The 14,674-nt window shown below is 38.5% G+C and overlaps 1 protein-coding gene across 1 annotated transcript in view; it reads left to right on the forward strand.

Annotated features, from left to right (window-relative positions):
* Nucleotides 1-14,674, forward strand: part of utp20 (UTP20 small subunit processome component) — a 31,846-nt gene that overhangs the window by 4,620 nt on the left and 12,552 nt on the right. The window contains exons 9-42 of the mRNA XM_079817495.1: nucleotides 429-575; nucleotides 1,277-1,411; nucleotides 1,507-1,584; nucleotides 1,667-1,845; nucleotides 3,257-3,391; nucleotides 3,587-3,675; nucleotides 3,814-3,919; nucleotides 4,026-4,176; nucleotides 4,741-4,803; nucleotides 4,883-5,041; nucleotides 5,128-5,204; nucleotides 5,362-5,441; nucleotides 5,822-6,107; nucleotides 6,198-6,377; nucleotides 6,524-6,614; nucleotides 6,707-6,792; nucleotides 7,346-7,471; nucleotides 7,597-7,763; nucleotides 8,643-8,851; nucleotides 9,049-9,192; nucleotides 9,580-9,659; nucleotides 9,857-10,080; nucleotides 10,169-10,313; nucleotides 10,852-10,939; nucleotides 11,026-11,169; nucleotides 11,251-11,304; nucleotides 11,394-11,546; nucleotides 11,667-11,822; nucleotides 11,923-12,063; nucleotides 12,803-12,940; nucleotides 13,033-13,172; nucleotides 13,312-13,400; nucleotides 13,486-13,793; nucleotides 14,531-14,670. Coding sequence (XP_079673621.1) covers nucleotides 429-575; nucleotides 1,277-1,411; nucleotides 1,507-1,584; nucleotides 1,667-1,845; nucleotides 3,257-3,391; nucleotides 3,587-3,675; nucleotides 3,814-3,919; nucleotides 4,026-4,176; nucleotides 4,741-4,803; nucleotides 4,883-5,041; nucleotides 5,128-5,204; nucleotides 5,362-5,441; nucleotides 5,822-6,107; nucleotides 6,198-6,377; nucleotides 6,524-6,614; nucleotides 6,707-6,792; nucleotides 7,346-7,471; nucleotides 7,597-7,763; nucleotides 8,643-8,851; nucleotides 9,049-9,192; nucleotides 9,580-9,659; nucleotides 9,857-10,080; nucleotides 10,169-10,313; nucleotides 10,852-10,939; nucleotides 11,026-11,169; nucleotides 11,251-11,304; nucleotides 11,394-11,546; nucleotides 11,667-11,822; nucleotides 11,923-12,063; nucleotides 12,803-12,940; nucleotides 13,033-13,172; nucleotides 13,312-13,400; nucleotides 13,486-13,793; nucleotides 14,531-14,670 — 4,688 coding nt within the window. The remainder of the gene's footprint in view (nucleotides 1-428; nucleotides 576-1,276; nucleotides 1,412-1,506; nucleotides 1,585-1,666; nucleotides 1,846-3,256; nucleotides 3,392-3,586; nucleotides 3,676-3,813; nucleotides 3,920-4,025; nucleotides 4,177-4,740; nucleotides 4,804-4,882; nucleotides 5,042-5,127; nucleotides 5,205-5,361; nucleotides 5,442-5,821; nucleotides 6,108-6,197; nucleotides 6,378-6,523; nucleotides 6,615-6,706; nucleotides 6,793-7,345; nucleotides 7,472-7,596; nucleotides 7,764-8,642; nucleotides 8,852-9,048; nucleotides 9,193-9,579; nucleotides 9,660-9,856; nucleotides 10,081-10,168; nucleotides 10,314-10,851; nucleotides 10,940-11,025; nucleotides 11,170-11,250; nucleotides 11,305-11,393; nucleotides 11,547-11,666; nucleotides 11,823-11,922; nucleotides 12,064-12,802; nucleotides 12,941-13,032; nucleotides 13,173-13,311; nucleotides 13,401-13,485; nucleotides 13,794-14,530; nucleotides 14,671-14,674) is intronic.

Genomic DNA, 14,674 nt, shown 5'->3' on the forward strand with positions numbered 1-14,674 from the left:
TTTCAACATTGATAATAATCATAAATGTTTCTTGAGCAGCAAATCAGCATATTAGAATGATTTCTGAAGGATCATGTGACACTAAAGACTGGAGTAGTGATGCTCAAAATTCAGCTTTGCATCACAGTAATAAATTACATTTTAAAAATATATTCAAATAGAAAAGTAATTTTACATTTGAATAATATTTCACAATATTACAGCTTTTTTTGTATTTTAAATAACATAAATGCAGTCTTGGTGAGCAGAATAGACTGCTTTAAAAACATAAAAAAATCTTTATGATTCCAAACTTTTTACTGGTAGTGTGTGTATGTATATTTATATGTATAATCCTATTGCAGACATAAATATTAAGAACCAGTATTATTATTAATATATTATTCTGGTCTTTTAATGGTCTTTATGTGTATACGTGTGTGCTGCAGGGGTCTCTGAAAGAAGTTCTTGGAAAGTTAGGGACAAACGATGCTGACCTGGCTAATGAACACTTGGAGAGGATTCTGTACATCTACCATACACTTGTGGAGCATCGCAAAGGAGCAAAGATCACAAAACCACAGTCTGTTTGTGAGGTTTGTTGTATGTGTATGTTTCTCTATTACGGAAAAGCCCTATTTTGACAGCTCGTTTGAGTTACAATTCTTATCACTCGACAACTGTGATTTCTTGTACCGATTCGGATGGACTAACATCTCAGTATTTATCACATGAGTGGGAGTGTGTGCTTTCTAGATGTGGACATTATAGAAGTTCCTGTGCTGTGTTTGCATGCATCACGTATGACGTGCATGTCTTTTAATTAAGTTTTTAGAAGCGACTTTATGATAATCTTTCACAGAGTGAGCAGTTACCAGACTTACCTGACAATGATATTAAAATAGACAGTATTAGCAGTCTCCACATTTTGACTCTATTTATTCATTTTAAAATGTACATTTTTTTTTATGAAATGAAAACATGCGAAACATTGGTACCCAAACGGTAGCTCAGCTAAGTCAAAAACACAAGAGGAGAAGTGTTAGGATAATACAACATCAGAAATCACAGACATTTGCATTCGAACAGGATTAGATTTCTCTGAGGACTGTTGTGTTTGCTGAAAAACAGCAGGTAATTTGCTCTAGAATTTTTAATAAGGTTGTGTGAGAAAAACACAGACATGGCAGATTCAGATGGGATTAAAATCACAAAGTACGCCTGTGAAACTAAAGATTGTTCTTCTTGAGTGCTGGTGTGTATCTGATATGTTTTTCTCCATTTTGGTTGTATTTAGACACTTCTTCAGCTAGTTCAGGCACCAGGACTGTCCTACTCCTGCTCCAGGCAGCTTTTACAAGTGGTCTCGTCTCTGTTGATGGGGGAGAATCTGGCATTGCCTGCCCAAAGCATCCACGAACTGGTGAAAAAGGTTTGTTTAGTGTGCACCTACACGAACATTTGTCCATCTTTATCCGTCTGATTTCCTGTCAACCTCATTTGTTTCCTCTCTGGTCCCTCACGCAGGTCTTCAATAGCGGGATGGACCGAGACCTCATATTGTCATTTACAAAAGAGTTGTTTGACATGAAACAGTTCGAGCAGGTCAGTGAAAGCTGGATTGTGGTTTAAAACCATCTTTAAGATCAACTTGCGTCTGTTTTAATGTTGATGCATGTTTCTCTAGGTGTTCTTGCCCAGTTTGCTGCAGTATCTGGAGCAGATCTTCTGCACTGAGGATGCTGTAAACCGACAGCTGGTTCTGGAACTGTTGGTTGGTCTGATTCTGTCCAAAGCTCCGCCCCCGACTGACGGATCCATGGCTTTTGAGAAGTACCCATTGGTCTTCACTGGACAGACTGTCAGGTTAGCTGAGCTTTGAATTGATATGCACTTTAAAATGTTGTTTCCTCCTCATTAATAATTTGCTGATACTCTTTTAATAATTTGCTAGGTGGACACCGTTTTTTTTTTACCAATTTGATATACGATTTGTGTTTTGTTGGGAAACTACTAAAGAAAACATTTAAAGTGGACCTATTATGCTTTTTTTACATTTTCAACTTTCTTTAGTATGCAATGTTGTTGTTTGAGCATGAAAAAGTCAAGGCCTGGGCAGGTTGAGTTAGTAGTGTGTTGAAACTTGTGATTATGGTAAGGGCCTTGACATGAAACGCGCTCAAAGTGGTTGACTCCAGGCCTGCAGCACTCGTGTTAAAAACTGAAGCAGATGCGCCTTGATCGCACCCAGGTGGTTGGTCCCAGTATAGGTCATAACCCCCGCCCCTCCAAGTATTCTAATGAATGCGAGATAAACTAAATCAAATTACACTTCATATAATTTTTTGCCAAAGTTGGTTTCTGTAATTTTAGGCCGTTTTTATCACGCTGATTTCATTTCAAGTATTCGTTACTACTGCAAAGACGATGTCAGCGCAAGATGTCAGCGCCATATTTGGACCTCCAGAGGCTTTTTTTTACGGTCTATAGTTGACTCATAGACTATAAAAAAGATGGATGACTCATCTCCACTTTCTTCCACTGTTAATGAAAATATCCCAGAAACAGTTGTTGCCGATTACGTCATTCAGAGACCCGAGTCTGCGCAGTAGTGATCCTGAGGTGGAGCTGCGATATAAAGGTCCAGTCGAAACTCCCGCTCCTGCAGACTAGATTGTAAACACAGCTGTCATTCATGACATTACATCCCGTTTTTATAACATCAAATTACTAAAACCAAACTTATTGGAAAAAAAAGAAACGAACACTTGAACATGCGTCTGTGTGATAAGAACTACCTAAAATGACTTGAAAAATATTTGGGAAAATGTATTTAAACTGTAATTGGATTTCATAATATTTGGCTCGCGTCCCATTTGACCACCAGGGGGTGATCAAAATGCTTCGGCTTCAACTTTTTTTATGCTTTGTGGCACACTTGGGTTGACCAATCACAACTGTTAACTGGTTCAGTCGACCGATCAGAGCATTTTTTGACCGATCAGAGCACTTTTTGACTGATCAATCCTACTTTGGAGGGGCTTCATAGAGACAGAAACTAAATAGAGCATTACTGACAGACTGGGAAGAGAGGTGTTGCAATAGTGTAAGAAATTGAAAAAATAAGCTGTTTTTTGAACATTCAAGCATGAAAACCTATTCTAGCAGACCCCAAAAACAAAATCAAGACTTCATAAAAGGGTATCATAATAAATTGTCTTGAATTTAAATACTTCATAAATAAATGCACATGTAAAAATGTCATATTCTCTTTTAGGTCAACTGGACCTGAAAGAGACCAGTCGGTCTCTGTTCCCCAGCGGATTCTTTCTCTCATAGACATCCCCATCAATCAGCTGCTTTCTGACCTTTCTCTACCCTGGGCTGCACTTGTGCTCCTCCCACACGTCAGGTAAAAACTTCATTACCCACAATCCTCGGGGTGTCATATATAAAATAAATGCTTAGTTAAGTACGTTTGCAATACAGCTCAAATAATTTAAGTTCAGATGTATGATCAGACAAGTGGGGTGACAGTTAAAAGGTGAATGGTATTTTGCTGTATAATTTGGTATTTGTGTAAATATACAATTAAAATGTTTTGCAGGCCATTAGAAGCATCAAGCGTTATACAAGCCGTCACTGCACTACTGAACAGGTTACTGCAGGAGGTGGGCAGTGAAACTCTGGGGAGAGGTTAGTCGTGTGTGTGTGTGTGTGTGTGTGTGTGTGTGTGTGTGTGTGTGTGTGTGTGTGTGTGTGAGTGTGTGAATGATTGTCACGAGCTACTTTTATGTTAAATTATGTCCTAATACCATCCTTCTGTCCCGTCAGGAGGGCTGTTTGTAGCCCGACAGGCTCTAAGCACTCTGCTCAGCTTCAAGGAGACGACAGCGGTACAGTCACTCCTGCCTGTAGAGCTAGTCAGAAACATCATCGAGTATGTGCTTCAGTATTTACATGTTTATTACATGTTCATGAACATTCCAGTAAAAAGGTATTGTCTGTTAAATTAAGAAACTTGCATTTTTGTTTGTTTGTTACAGGAAACTCCCCACTGATCTTTCAGCGCTGTTGTTAGGAGATCTGTACTACACCAGACTGGCACTCAACGGCTGCTCAGCTCAGCTGGCCCATGAGTCTCTGCTGGAATTGTACCATAAACTGCATTCCAATTTTTCTTCCAACATTTCCAAGGTCAGGTTTAGCCCAGTGAGGGTTGTTGTTGTTAAGTTTGGGGTAGCGCAGAATTCCCACAGTCCTGGAAAACCTTGAAGTATCAGAGGAATTAAGGCCTGAAAAAGTGATATAATTTAATTAAATCTTAAAAGGTGACAATTTACTTAAAGCCTTTGGGCATAATGCATTATAAAGGTATTTGTAATGTACGTTATAATGCATTATATCTTTTCATAAATAATTGTAACCAAAGTTAAATTGAAGAGCATTTTCAAACTTTTAAAACAAGTAAAAACTTTTATAATGCATTATATATAAAGGGTTTAAGTAAAGTGTTGCAAATTTCAATAGTCAATAAGTATCTAGTTTATTTTTATAATTATTTTGAAAAAAAAAAAAAGTTTTATTTGGTAGATGATTGTATAAGTAGGTATTATTCTTTTTCTTTTTTTATTCATCACATTCATCGCAACTGACTAAAAAGAAATTGAAAAATTGAATACATTCATTACTCATCTTTGTGGACCCTGCTATTATGAATTTACAGATTCTGAAGGATCAATTTGTCCTTGTCCTCAACAGATTCGTTTGCTGAGCCTCAGAATATTGTCAAACTTTGAGGCTGATCTTCCTAAACCTGCAGAGGTATAATTTGTGAGATTTTCCAACAAATTCTCAAGCAAAGCACATGCATGTATTTATTAATAACTTTTTATGTCTTCAGGGAGAGGAGAGCTCAAATGCGCAGACGGTGTTCGCCGTGTGTCTGCAGGCAGAGCAGGTCCCGGCCACAGTGCAGGACTACAGGGAGAAACTACTACATCTTCGTAAACTTCGTCATGACCTGGTGCAGCCCTGTCTGCCTACAGGACCTTTCCATGAGGTAGATAATCCCCTTTACTCCATATCAAATATAAAATCATTTTTGAATGTTTTGTTTTGTGCTATAAATATGTTTGTGTTTTACAGGTTCCTCTTCGTTATCTTATTGCAATGCTCTTTGTCAATTTCCAACCTCTTTGGGATGCTGTTATTGATCTGATTGTGTAAGTGTGGTGCACTGCTTGAATGTCTCAGTTTCATTTTTTATCTTTTTCCTTTAAACCCTCATGCACTGTAAGGTTATGTCTTCGGCATGTTTCTCTATTTCTCTGTATTATTTCTGTCTTTGAGTTTTGGTTTAATATGCTTTCATCTGCTCAGTTCGCACGCTAAAGAAATGGACAACAAATCTTTCTGGAAGGTTTATTATGAACATCTGGAGATGGTTGCTGGTCTAGCTGGTGAGTTCTTAATGATGAGGCATTTAAGACCAGTCAAATTTATTTGTTAGCACTTTATACAATACCAATTGTTTCAAGGCTACACATTAATAAACAGGAAAATAATAGGGTTAATACTGGATAATTATGACAATTATTAAACGATTATTTCACCTGTAAAGCACTCTAAAGAAGACAATAGTGTCATTAAGCTCAATTTTAGATGTTGTTTCAATTCGGTTCAATAAATGTCAATATTGCAAAGTTCAACAATTATGAATTATGTCATTATGATGTCATTATCCAGCTCAGTTCAGTTAAAATGTTGTTCTCATTTGATGGTTGCTTTTATATGTTCCCATTAGTCATACATTTCAGCTGTTATGAATCTTTATTTTCAGAGGAAGAGCTCCAGGCAGATGATGATGACGACGATGATGATGATGAGGGAGGTGGTGGTGAAAAACATCAAGCCACAAAGCAGCTCAGAGGTCCGGGGACAAGCGTGCTTGAGAGCGGGGATGTGGGAGTTCTGTTTCTGGAAGAGCTGGACCAGGTGCTGAATCCCATTGAGCGAACTGACTTCACAAATTTCCGTGGCTTGCTCTGGCGAGCCATGTCCCAGTTTCCCGAAAAAGTAGAGCCACGTTGCCGAGAGCTCAGCCCATTACTGCTGCGCTTCATCAGGTGTGTGTGTGAGCTTTATGGCATCAACCTGTTAGTCTCTCTAGAAAGTTCTCCATAACAGCCTTTTCTCTGTGGTCTTTGTGTTCACAGTAATGAGTTCTACCCATCTGACCTGATGGTGGCTCCCACTCAGGACCTCTTGAAGAAAAGCAGCACTTCATCGGAGCAGGAAATGGATGAAGATGTAGATGCTGACATGGAAGACGAAGAAGAAAAAGAGGAAGATACCAAACACTCGAAGAAGAAGATGCCAAGAAGAGCAGCGGCCAAGTAAGAGATGATCTTATCCTCTAACATCCGTCTTCGTCCTCTAGTTACTTACTTGAAGAACTCACACAAACTAGATGTGCATGTCTAATATACCAGAACAATGAGCATTCATTTGTTTCTCATCAGAATCAACGTTTGTGTTTCAGGCAGCTCATTACTCACTTGAAAGTCTTCTCCAAATTCACCAACCCAAAAGCTTTATACATGGAGGCAAATCTGAGTGAGCTGTACACCCGGGTATGGTTTCTCAGCTTTGTTTCAAAGTAAATTCTGCTTATCAATACTTGATGAACTGCCAGCTGAGACTAATTCTTTCTCTTAACCCACAGCTCCTGTGCCATAAAGATCAACAAGTCCAGAAAATAGCACTTGACTGTTTGCTGACATACAAAGACCCAAATATTCTCCCTTACAAGTAAGACCTGTTGTTACATTTCCCTTCTCTTCTTGCTTTTCCATTTTCAGTAATAACTATTATACAGTAACTAGGTCAGCTTATGAATAGAATGCTTTATATTCAGAGCTGAGACTGATGGTATCTTCCAAAAAACTTCTTTGGTTACCTTACTAGCTCTCAGTACTGGCATACTGGAATGTACCAATTACCTCAGGAAGTCTTTTAGTCTATTATGATTTTACATCTCTGGATTCATTTCACATCTCTGAGTTACTTGGAGCCACTTTTGTCATTTGGTGCAGGGAAAAAAAATACCTAGAGGCAATCCTCCCTGACCTAATTTTAAGCCTGTTATCAGAGATAGCTTTTCTCCAACCTCAAACTTGCTGCGGGGATGCTTTAAACAAGTTTTAAACATTTTCTATTTATGCAGACATAATTTTTGGGGGTTTATTAATAGGATGGCTTAAAGCAGCACTGTGAAAGCTTTTTTAAACATTTCTGCAGCAGCGGTGTTCCCCAGGGCTTTGTTTTGGGCCCATAATGATTGTCGATTTGTTGTTGCTTACAGAGAGCATCTGGGGAGACTTCTGGATGACAAGCATTTTAAAGATGAGATTGTCCATTTCAACATCTCAGAAGAAGGAGCTGTGGTGCTTTCATCACACAGACCCCAACTCATTCCCATGCTTATGAGGTGTGTTTACACACACAATGCATATTAATGATATCAGTTGTTGTTGATATCAGTATCACTGCAGTTTCTTTTCTAAACGTGAATGTTACGTCCCTGCAATCAGAAGCTGTTATTTATTCTTGCAGGATTCTGTATGGAAGGATGTGCAGTAGGGTTGGTAATAGGTTTCAGGGTAAGGCAGGCACGGCTTCACGCTCCTCCATAGTGCTGCGCTTCCTGGCGGCTTGTCAGCCAGAGGAGATGGGCATGTTTATAGATCTTCTGCTAGAGCCTGTTCGTCATCACGCTGAAGGTAACTACTTAAAGCTTATTAAAGTAATTAAATCCTAACAAAAACTTCTAACATACACCTTATAATCACCTATTGGCAGTTAGGCATTGGCATTAGGTTAAGGGTGTGTTCATACTATTAATTTGGTTCTCTTAGTACTTTTGGTCCACACCAAAATAGAAAATGATTCGCTTATCATTCACACTGTCATTTTTAACAGTGAACCAAAATATACAAAACAAAAAAACCCCTGGTTTTATGATGCATGTTTTGCGATGGTATGTTTTCGGAACATCCAAAACAATGCTGTGTGACGGGCTAGATGAGCTTCTGCGTACATATGATTGTAATTTTAACTGCTAACTCATGATAGCTTATAAAATGTGAAAAGGAGTCAAAATAGTGCCAGGAATTCCTCCATCACACACAAACAAAATATCTGCTTCATATTTCAGTCGAACCACCTTTTCAGGGGTCTTGGTCCACTTGTTTGGTGTGCGCACCAAGGTTCAGATGGCAGCCTTCAAACTTATTCAAATGAACTGCACTAACAGAACGATTGCACCAGAGTTTGTTTTAATCAAACCAAACCTGCCAAGTGTGAACACACCCTTAGATATTATTTGGACAATTTATAAATGAATAGCGGTCCATCATCATGAAGTGGTTTTACATTTATGCATGACACTTTTAAGATCGTAAAAATATTTAGGTTATTTTCAGAATTAGAAAACTTAAATAGATAACAATAGTGCACTCATGTCCATATATGCAACACACTTGAACTTTAATAAATGGATATTTTTTATTAAGACAAGCTACCAACAGATTTTGTTTTACTCATTTTCTTTTTTTAAGATGGATCAGAAGCAAGCATTGATTAATTTTTTTTGCTTGCAGGAGCGTGTCTGGCCGCGGTAGATCGAGCCGTAGGTGAAACAAAGCTGTCTGCTGTTCTCCCTGTGGGTCGCCAGCACAGCCTGCTCAACACCATAGCAATGCTCATCAATAAACTAGGCCATCTCATCCAAATCTACCTGCCCAAAGTTCTGCAGATCTTGCTGTGCATCACAGCCTCTGTGTCATTTATACTGGATCACAGAGAGCAGGTGAGCTGAATGCAAAAAAAACTATATACAAACTGAAATATTGCTCTTAATTGTGTAAATTATGAAATATTCCTGGAGTTCCTGGTTCCTCTTCAAAGGGAAATTTTTAATTTTCTCATTGTTTTCTAATTGTGTGGTGGTCAAATCTATTTTTGTGGTGCTGATCTCAAGAGCTTCAATGGTCTTTGTTTGTGTAGCTCAAGCCTGGTTGCATCAGTCCTCTGAAGTACTTGCGTCGTCTGGGGATTCTGCGCATACAAGACTTCTTTGATGGCTTTGAGTGTTACAACTTCACTGCAGATGAGCTGGACGCCGTGTTCCAAGCCGTGGTGTGGCCTCAGGTGTGTGCATAAGAGAGAAATCTGACGGAATAGCTTTAGTAAATTTAAAGGTACACTATGTAACACTTGCGCCTCTAACAGTCAAAAAACTAAATTGTTTTGGTTGCGCTTCGGCTCTGTGTGACACTGCTTATGAATATGATTATCCTACTGCTCACAAAACATTCACCACAAGAGATATAACCAGTTTAAATGGACAGCATCTCAAGCTGGCTAGCTGCAGATGTTACTGTAACTATACCCATTAATAGACATGATACTTTCTTGAAAATAAATTCAAGCACAGTGCTATATACAACAACATATATGTTTGTTGAAACAGTCTTGATGGAATCAGTATAGATTCAGCAAGTATCCCAAATGACCTGGTTGGGTTTTGTTCATTAGGTGTGTCGTCTGCCCACTGAAAGCACGTATGCACCAACGCCCCTCCTGAAAGTCATCCGTGTGTGGACCCAAAACGCTAGGTAAGTTTATCATTAACCATGCAAAGATGAACCTCTCATATAAAAATGAAGCAACGTGTGACCACAAGTACCGCCTTTATAATAGCCAGGCTTCTTTTTATTTTTACCCTTAAACATGTATGCAGATTTTATTGCTGGTTTGACCTGTTATTGAAATGCAATCTTATAATATAAATGTTGTCTTGTGTCTCTGTCAGATTTTTCCCTTTGCTTGCTAAGCAGAGACCAGGCCACCCTGAGTGTGACATCCTGCGCAATGTTTTTGCTCTGTTATCCTCCAAAAACGTCTCTGCCGTCACAGTGGCCATGGTGATGGACATAGCCGAGAGCTTGCTGAACACTCCAGACTTTGAACCCAAGGAGAATGAGACCGAGTTGATTGTGAATGAGTGTGTGATCCCTGAAAGCTGTGACGCATCAGGTACTACTGACAGTGGGTGTTGATGATTATGCTTGAGGACCCACTATTCTTTGCATATTTGACGTCTCTGTTTCTTTTCTGCTGGTAGATTCTCTGAGTATCGGCTGCCGTCTGCTCCTTCCTCACATCCCAGCACTGCTGCAGTACCTCGGCGGAGTCGTGCGTAACTCTGAACGCCTCAAAAAGAAGAAATTCAGAGTTCAAGTCAGCAAAGAGCTCAACATCCTCTCAAGGTATGTTTGTATAGCTTTGTTTATATACGTACAGGGAGCGTAACGAGGCAATCACAGCAAGGACGATAACTATAACGTTAAAGTTTTAATAGTTAATACTTATTCAATGTCAATAGTGAAGTCCTCACCATACCGATAACGATACAGAGGAACAATATCAGTGGAATCATTTTCAGAACAATGTTTTTTCTAGCTGTTAACAATAAAAACATTGACAGCCAATCAGAATCCATCTGATCCCATGATCCTTCAGAAATCATTCTAATATGCTCAAGAAACGTTTCTTATTAATGCTGAAAACAGTTGTGCTGCTTATATTTACCAATAAAAAATGATTATGCATTAAATTGATCAAAAGTGACAGTAAAAGATGTTTGTTTCAAGTAAATGTTGTTCTTTTGAACTTTCAAAGAATAATGAAAAACACTTTTTCAGGTTTTCACAAAAATATTAAGGAGCAAAGCCATTTTCAGCATTGATAATAAGAAATGCTATCATGTGAAATGTTCAAAAATGAACAACCTTTGTTGTGTTACAGGATCAGCAGATTTGTGACTGAAAAGGGACAGAGTTCAACACTAACTGGCTTGCTTCTACCTTACCTCCACAAACCCAAAACTGCACAGGTACACTCCTCATATCCTGTACATAATGTATATGAATATTTTATTGCTTGAGATCTCAAATCATTCTCATTGTTTCCTTCTTTTAGGAAACAGAGTTGGACATCCTGGGTACTGTGCAGAACCTGCTGAGACAGTGTTCAGAGCCCAGCGTGTTCCTCAAGCCTCTCAGCAAACTTTTCTCCATCATCCACAACAGACTCTCACGTCAGGCTCTGTGTGAAACGTTCCAGGTAATTTTCCGCATCTCCAGCCACTTTAACACCACTAGTTTATTTCAAACTCTTCCCGACTGACTGTATCTCTCCCCACAGACTCTGTCAGACATGGACAGTGACCTGAAGTACATCACAGACGTTGTCATTCAGGTGAATGTCCAGTGAGGCCGCGAGAAACAGGTTTAGTTTTGTTTCTTCCAGTCATGTTTGTATTTGACCGGCTCTACTCTCTTCTCCAGCTCAATGCATTTGACAGCCGCCATCTGGATGAGATTCACTTTGACGTGCGTCTGCTGGCGTTTCAGAAGGCCACCAAGCACATTAAAGAGATGAGTACGCTGGATATGAGATACCTGACTGCTGTCATGCACAACTGCTTCCATTCATTTGAGGTGACCATCAAGTTTTAAGATTCTTGTGACGTTACTATTAGCTTTGAAGCTCTCTTAACGTTTCTTTTTATGTGTATATTTTTGTGTCCTGACCTGATCTTTTTTGTGTTTCTGAGACAGATCGGTGATATGTCTCTGGCAGACAGCGCCACCATGTGTTTGTCAGCCATAATAATGCAGCTCTCAGAAGTCGGATGCCCAGAGGCAGAATTCAGGGAGATTGTTCAATACATGATACTGGATGCCCTGCGAAAGGGTTTGAAGAGCAAGACTGAGGTGAAAACGAGCGACATATCAGCTTACATTCATTACAGCACTGCTTTATGAACATTTCACGTGCAATTCACACCTTTATATCTGGCTTTCTTTTTCGCAGAGTGTCCGAAATGATTACACTACTATTCTGGCCTGCCTGGTGAAGACCTTTCCAAACCGACCAGAGTTTTGCGATCTGGTTCAGTTGACCGATTATAATGATCCCGAGTCAGATTTCTTTGAGCATATGAAGCACATACAGGTAACGGCAGGACACTTTATCAAAACTCATCAGTGAGACTCAAAACCAGAAACATCATAAATCTTCAATTGGGTGGGACTTGGAGAAAAAGGGTCTCAAATGTTTTATAGTATCTAGTGTATTAAATATTTTTATATTATCACTGCATTAATGCAGCTGAAAAGAAAAAAATATTATCATAGCAATACTTTTATATAGAAAAATGTATATTAAATGCAATTAAATTAAAAAGTAATTAAATATATTAATACATTCAACTAAATGTGTAAATATAAACTAATGTACTATATAAATATTTTAATTACTATTTTATAAAATCATTCATATTTGTAGTAATGAACTAGAAATCAACTAATAATAGTAATTAATATATTAATAAATGAATTAATAAATAAATATATATATAAATATACACACTCCTTCATGTATATATATTTAAGAAATATTTGCATGTGTATACTGTATATATATTTATATAATTTATCTTATAAATAAATCTAAATATTTTATTTATAAATATAAAAATGTTCTTAAATATATACATGCATGTGTGTATTTATTATATATATATACATACAGATAATAATTATACACAGTACACAGACATATATTATGTTAACTCACACTTTTATTTTGGATGCGATTAATCGATTGCCCAGCACTAATATACCATTGTCACATTTTTTTTTTACCCTTATTTGAAATTGGCTTAGCATAAAACAGTCTGTTTGTATTTCAGGTTTACAGAAGGGGTCGAGCGCTCAGGAAGTTTGCTAGGCAGCTGACCGAGGGCAAGATTGTGATGTCATCACGCTCCATGCAAAATTACATCATGCCCTACGCCATGATCGCTCTAGTTGACGAAAAGCTGTTGAAGGTTGTTACTTGCGTCTGGTAACTATTTAAATTGGTCTGTCACCATGCTGGTTGATTTATGTGTTTTAATGTTTAAATTTTTTGTGTTCCCAGTATGAACCCATGACAACAGCCGCTGTAGAAGTTGTCGGTGCCGTGTGCAGACGCTTGACCTGGTCCAAGTACTTGTTCTACATAAAACACTTCGTCCATATTTTACAGACTGGAATAACTGAGCAGAAACTGGCTGTCAGGTAGGCTCCCGCATATATGTTTGCAAATGATATACAATATCTCACCCCCTCCACTTCCTGTGCATTTGTGCGTTTTCTGTGATGTTTTTGTCCTGTTTATGATGCTGAAAGACTTTCCTGACTCTTTTCATTGGCTTAGTTTGTTGCTGACTGTTCTTGATGCGTTCCACTTTGACCATGAGACTCTCAGTAAAGAAATTGAGGCGGCCAAAAAGAGGAAGACAGAAGGTGAGAATGTGTCACAACAGCCACATTATGCTTCCTTTTAACCTACACAGTGCTTAACTTGACCAACGTGATCTATCAACTTCAGAGCCTATTGTTGTGGTGGAAGAGGCAGAGGACGAGGCAACGGAAACCATGGACACAGATGAAAGTGATGCTGAAGGCGCCATGGAAACCGATGAGGCTGGAGCAGCCGTTTCCACAGCAATTGATGCTGAGACGGAAGGCCCTGCCAAACCAAAAGAAGTCAAAGAGAGACAAACTAAGAAAGTGCCTCCTGTTGTCAGCAGTGGGCTTCCACAGAGTAAAAACGATCTAGAGGCGCTCGTTTCCTCCATTCATCACACGGTCACTCGGAGCGTCCTGCCTAAACTTCACAAGTGCCTCACTGCAAAGGTGTGAGCTCATTCATCCATACTTAATGAATTTAGGTTACAGTAGAGCAAGACTGAAGACTCGTAATTGACTAAATTCTACAAAGGATGTACAATAGTGGCCAAAAGAAATGTCCGTAGGGGACATTGGTTTTTAATGACCCTACAACTTCAATTAAACCATCAAAATATGAGGAAATCATTTTATAGTTTTTAAATATGAGGGAAGAACAAAATGCTAAACTTGGTTATGGTATTTATCTGACAAAATTATTTGGGGAAAAAAGGGAAAAAGACAGATGCAGGTGTTATTTTACTATGCATAAAAACACTACAACATAATCAGTTATTAATATTTTGTTAGTTCTCTCTTGTTTTTGCATGTTCATATTGTCTTCGTATGACAGCCTGGCCAAAAATAGTTTTTGCACAATTTGGCATGTTTCATTGCGTTATCACAAATAAAACAATTGAGCACAACTACGCAATATGCTTACAAAATCTAACACATTTTTAAAAATATCTGTCAATTTTCCTAAGCCTTTTTAAGACTTTTGGCCACTTCTGTAACTAATAATTGACGACTAACAGTTGATTCCATTAGTTTGGTTTTAGTTTATTCTCTAATGACTCAAGCACCCAAAATAATGGTACAGCTAAATATTCTGTGTTTATAACCACACAAGTGCTCCCTACTTGGAACCAAGTGAACAAAATGTTCAGTGTAAGCTAATTGCACCCCAATGTTTATTTCTGCAGGTTAAGCGAGATGACGAGCACAAGATGGTGAGGTCTAAGGATGTGAAAGATGAAGAAGTGGCCAGAGTGCCTATTGCATTCGCCATGGTTCAACTCATGAAGTCTCTGCCAAAGGATGTCATGGACGCAAACTTGCCAGGGTAT

The sequence above is a fragment of the Gobio gobio genome, assembly GCF_949357685.1.
Source record: "Gobio gobio genome assembly, chromosome: 5".
Lineage (NCBI taxonomy): Eukaryota > Metazoa > Chordata > Actinopteri > Cypriniformes > Gobionidae > Gobio > Gobio gobio.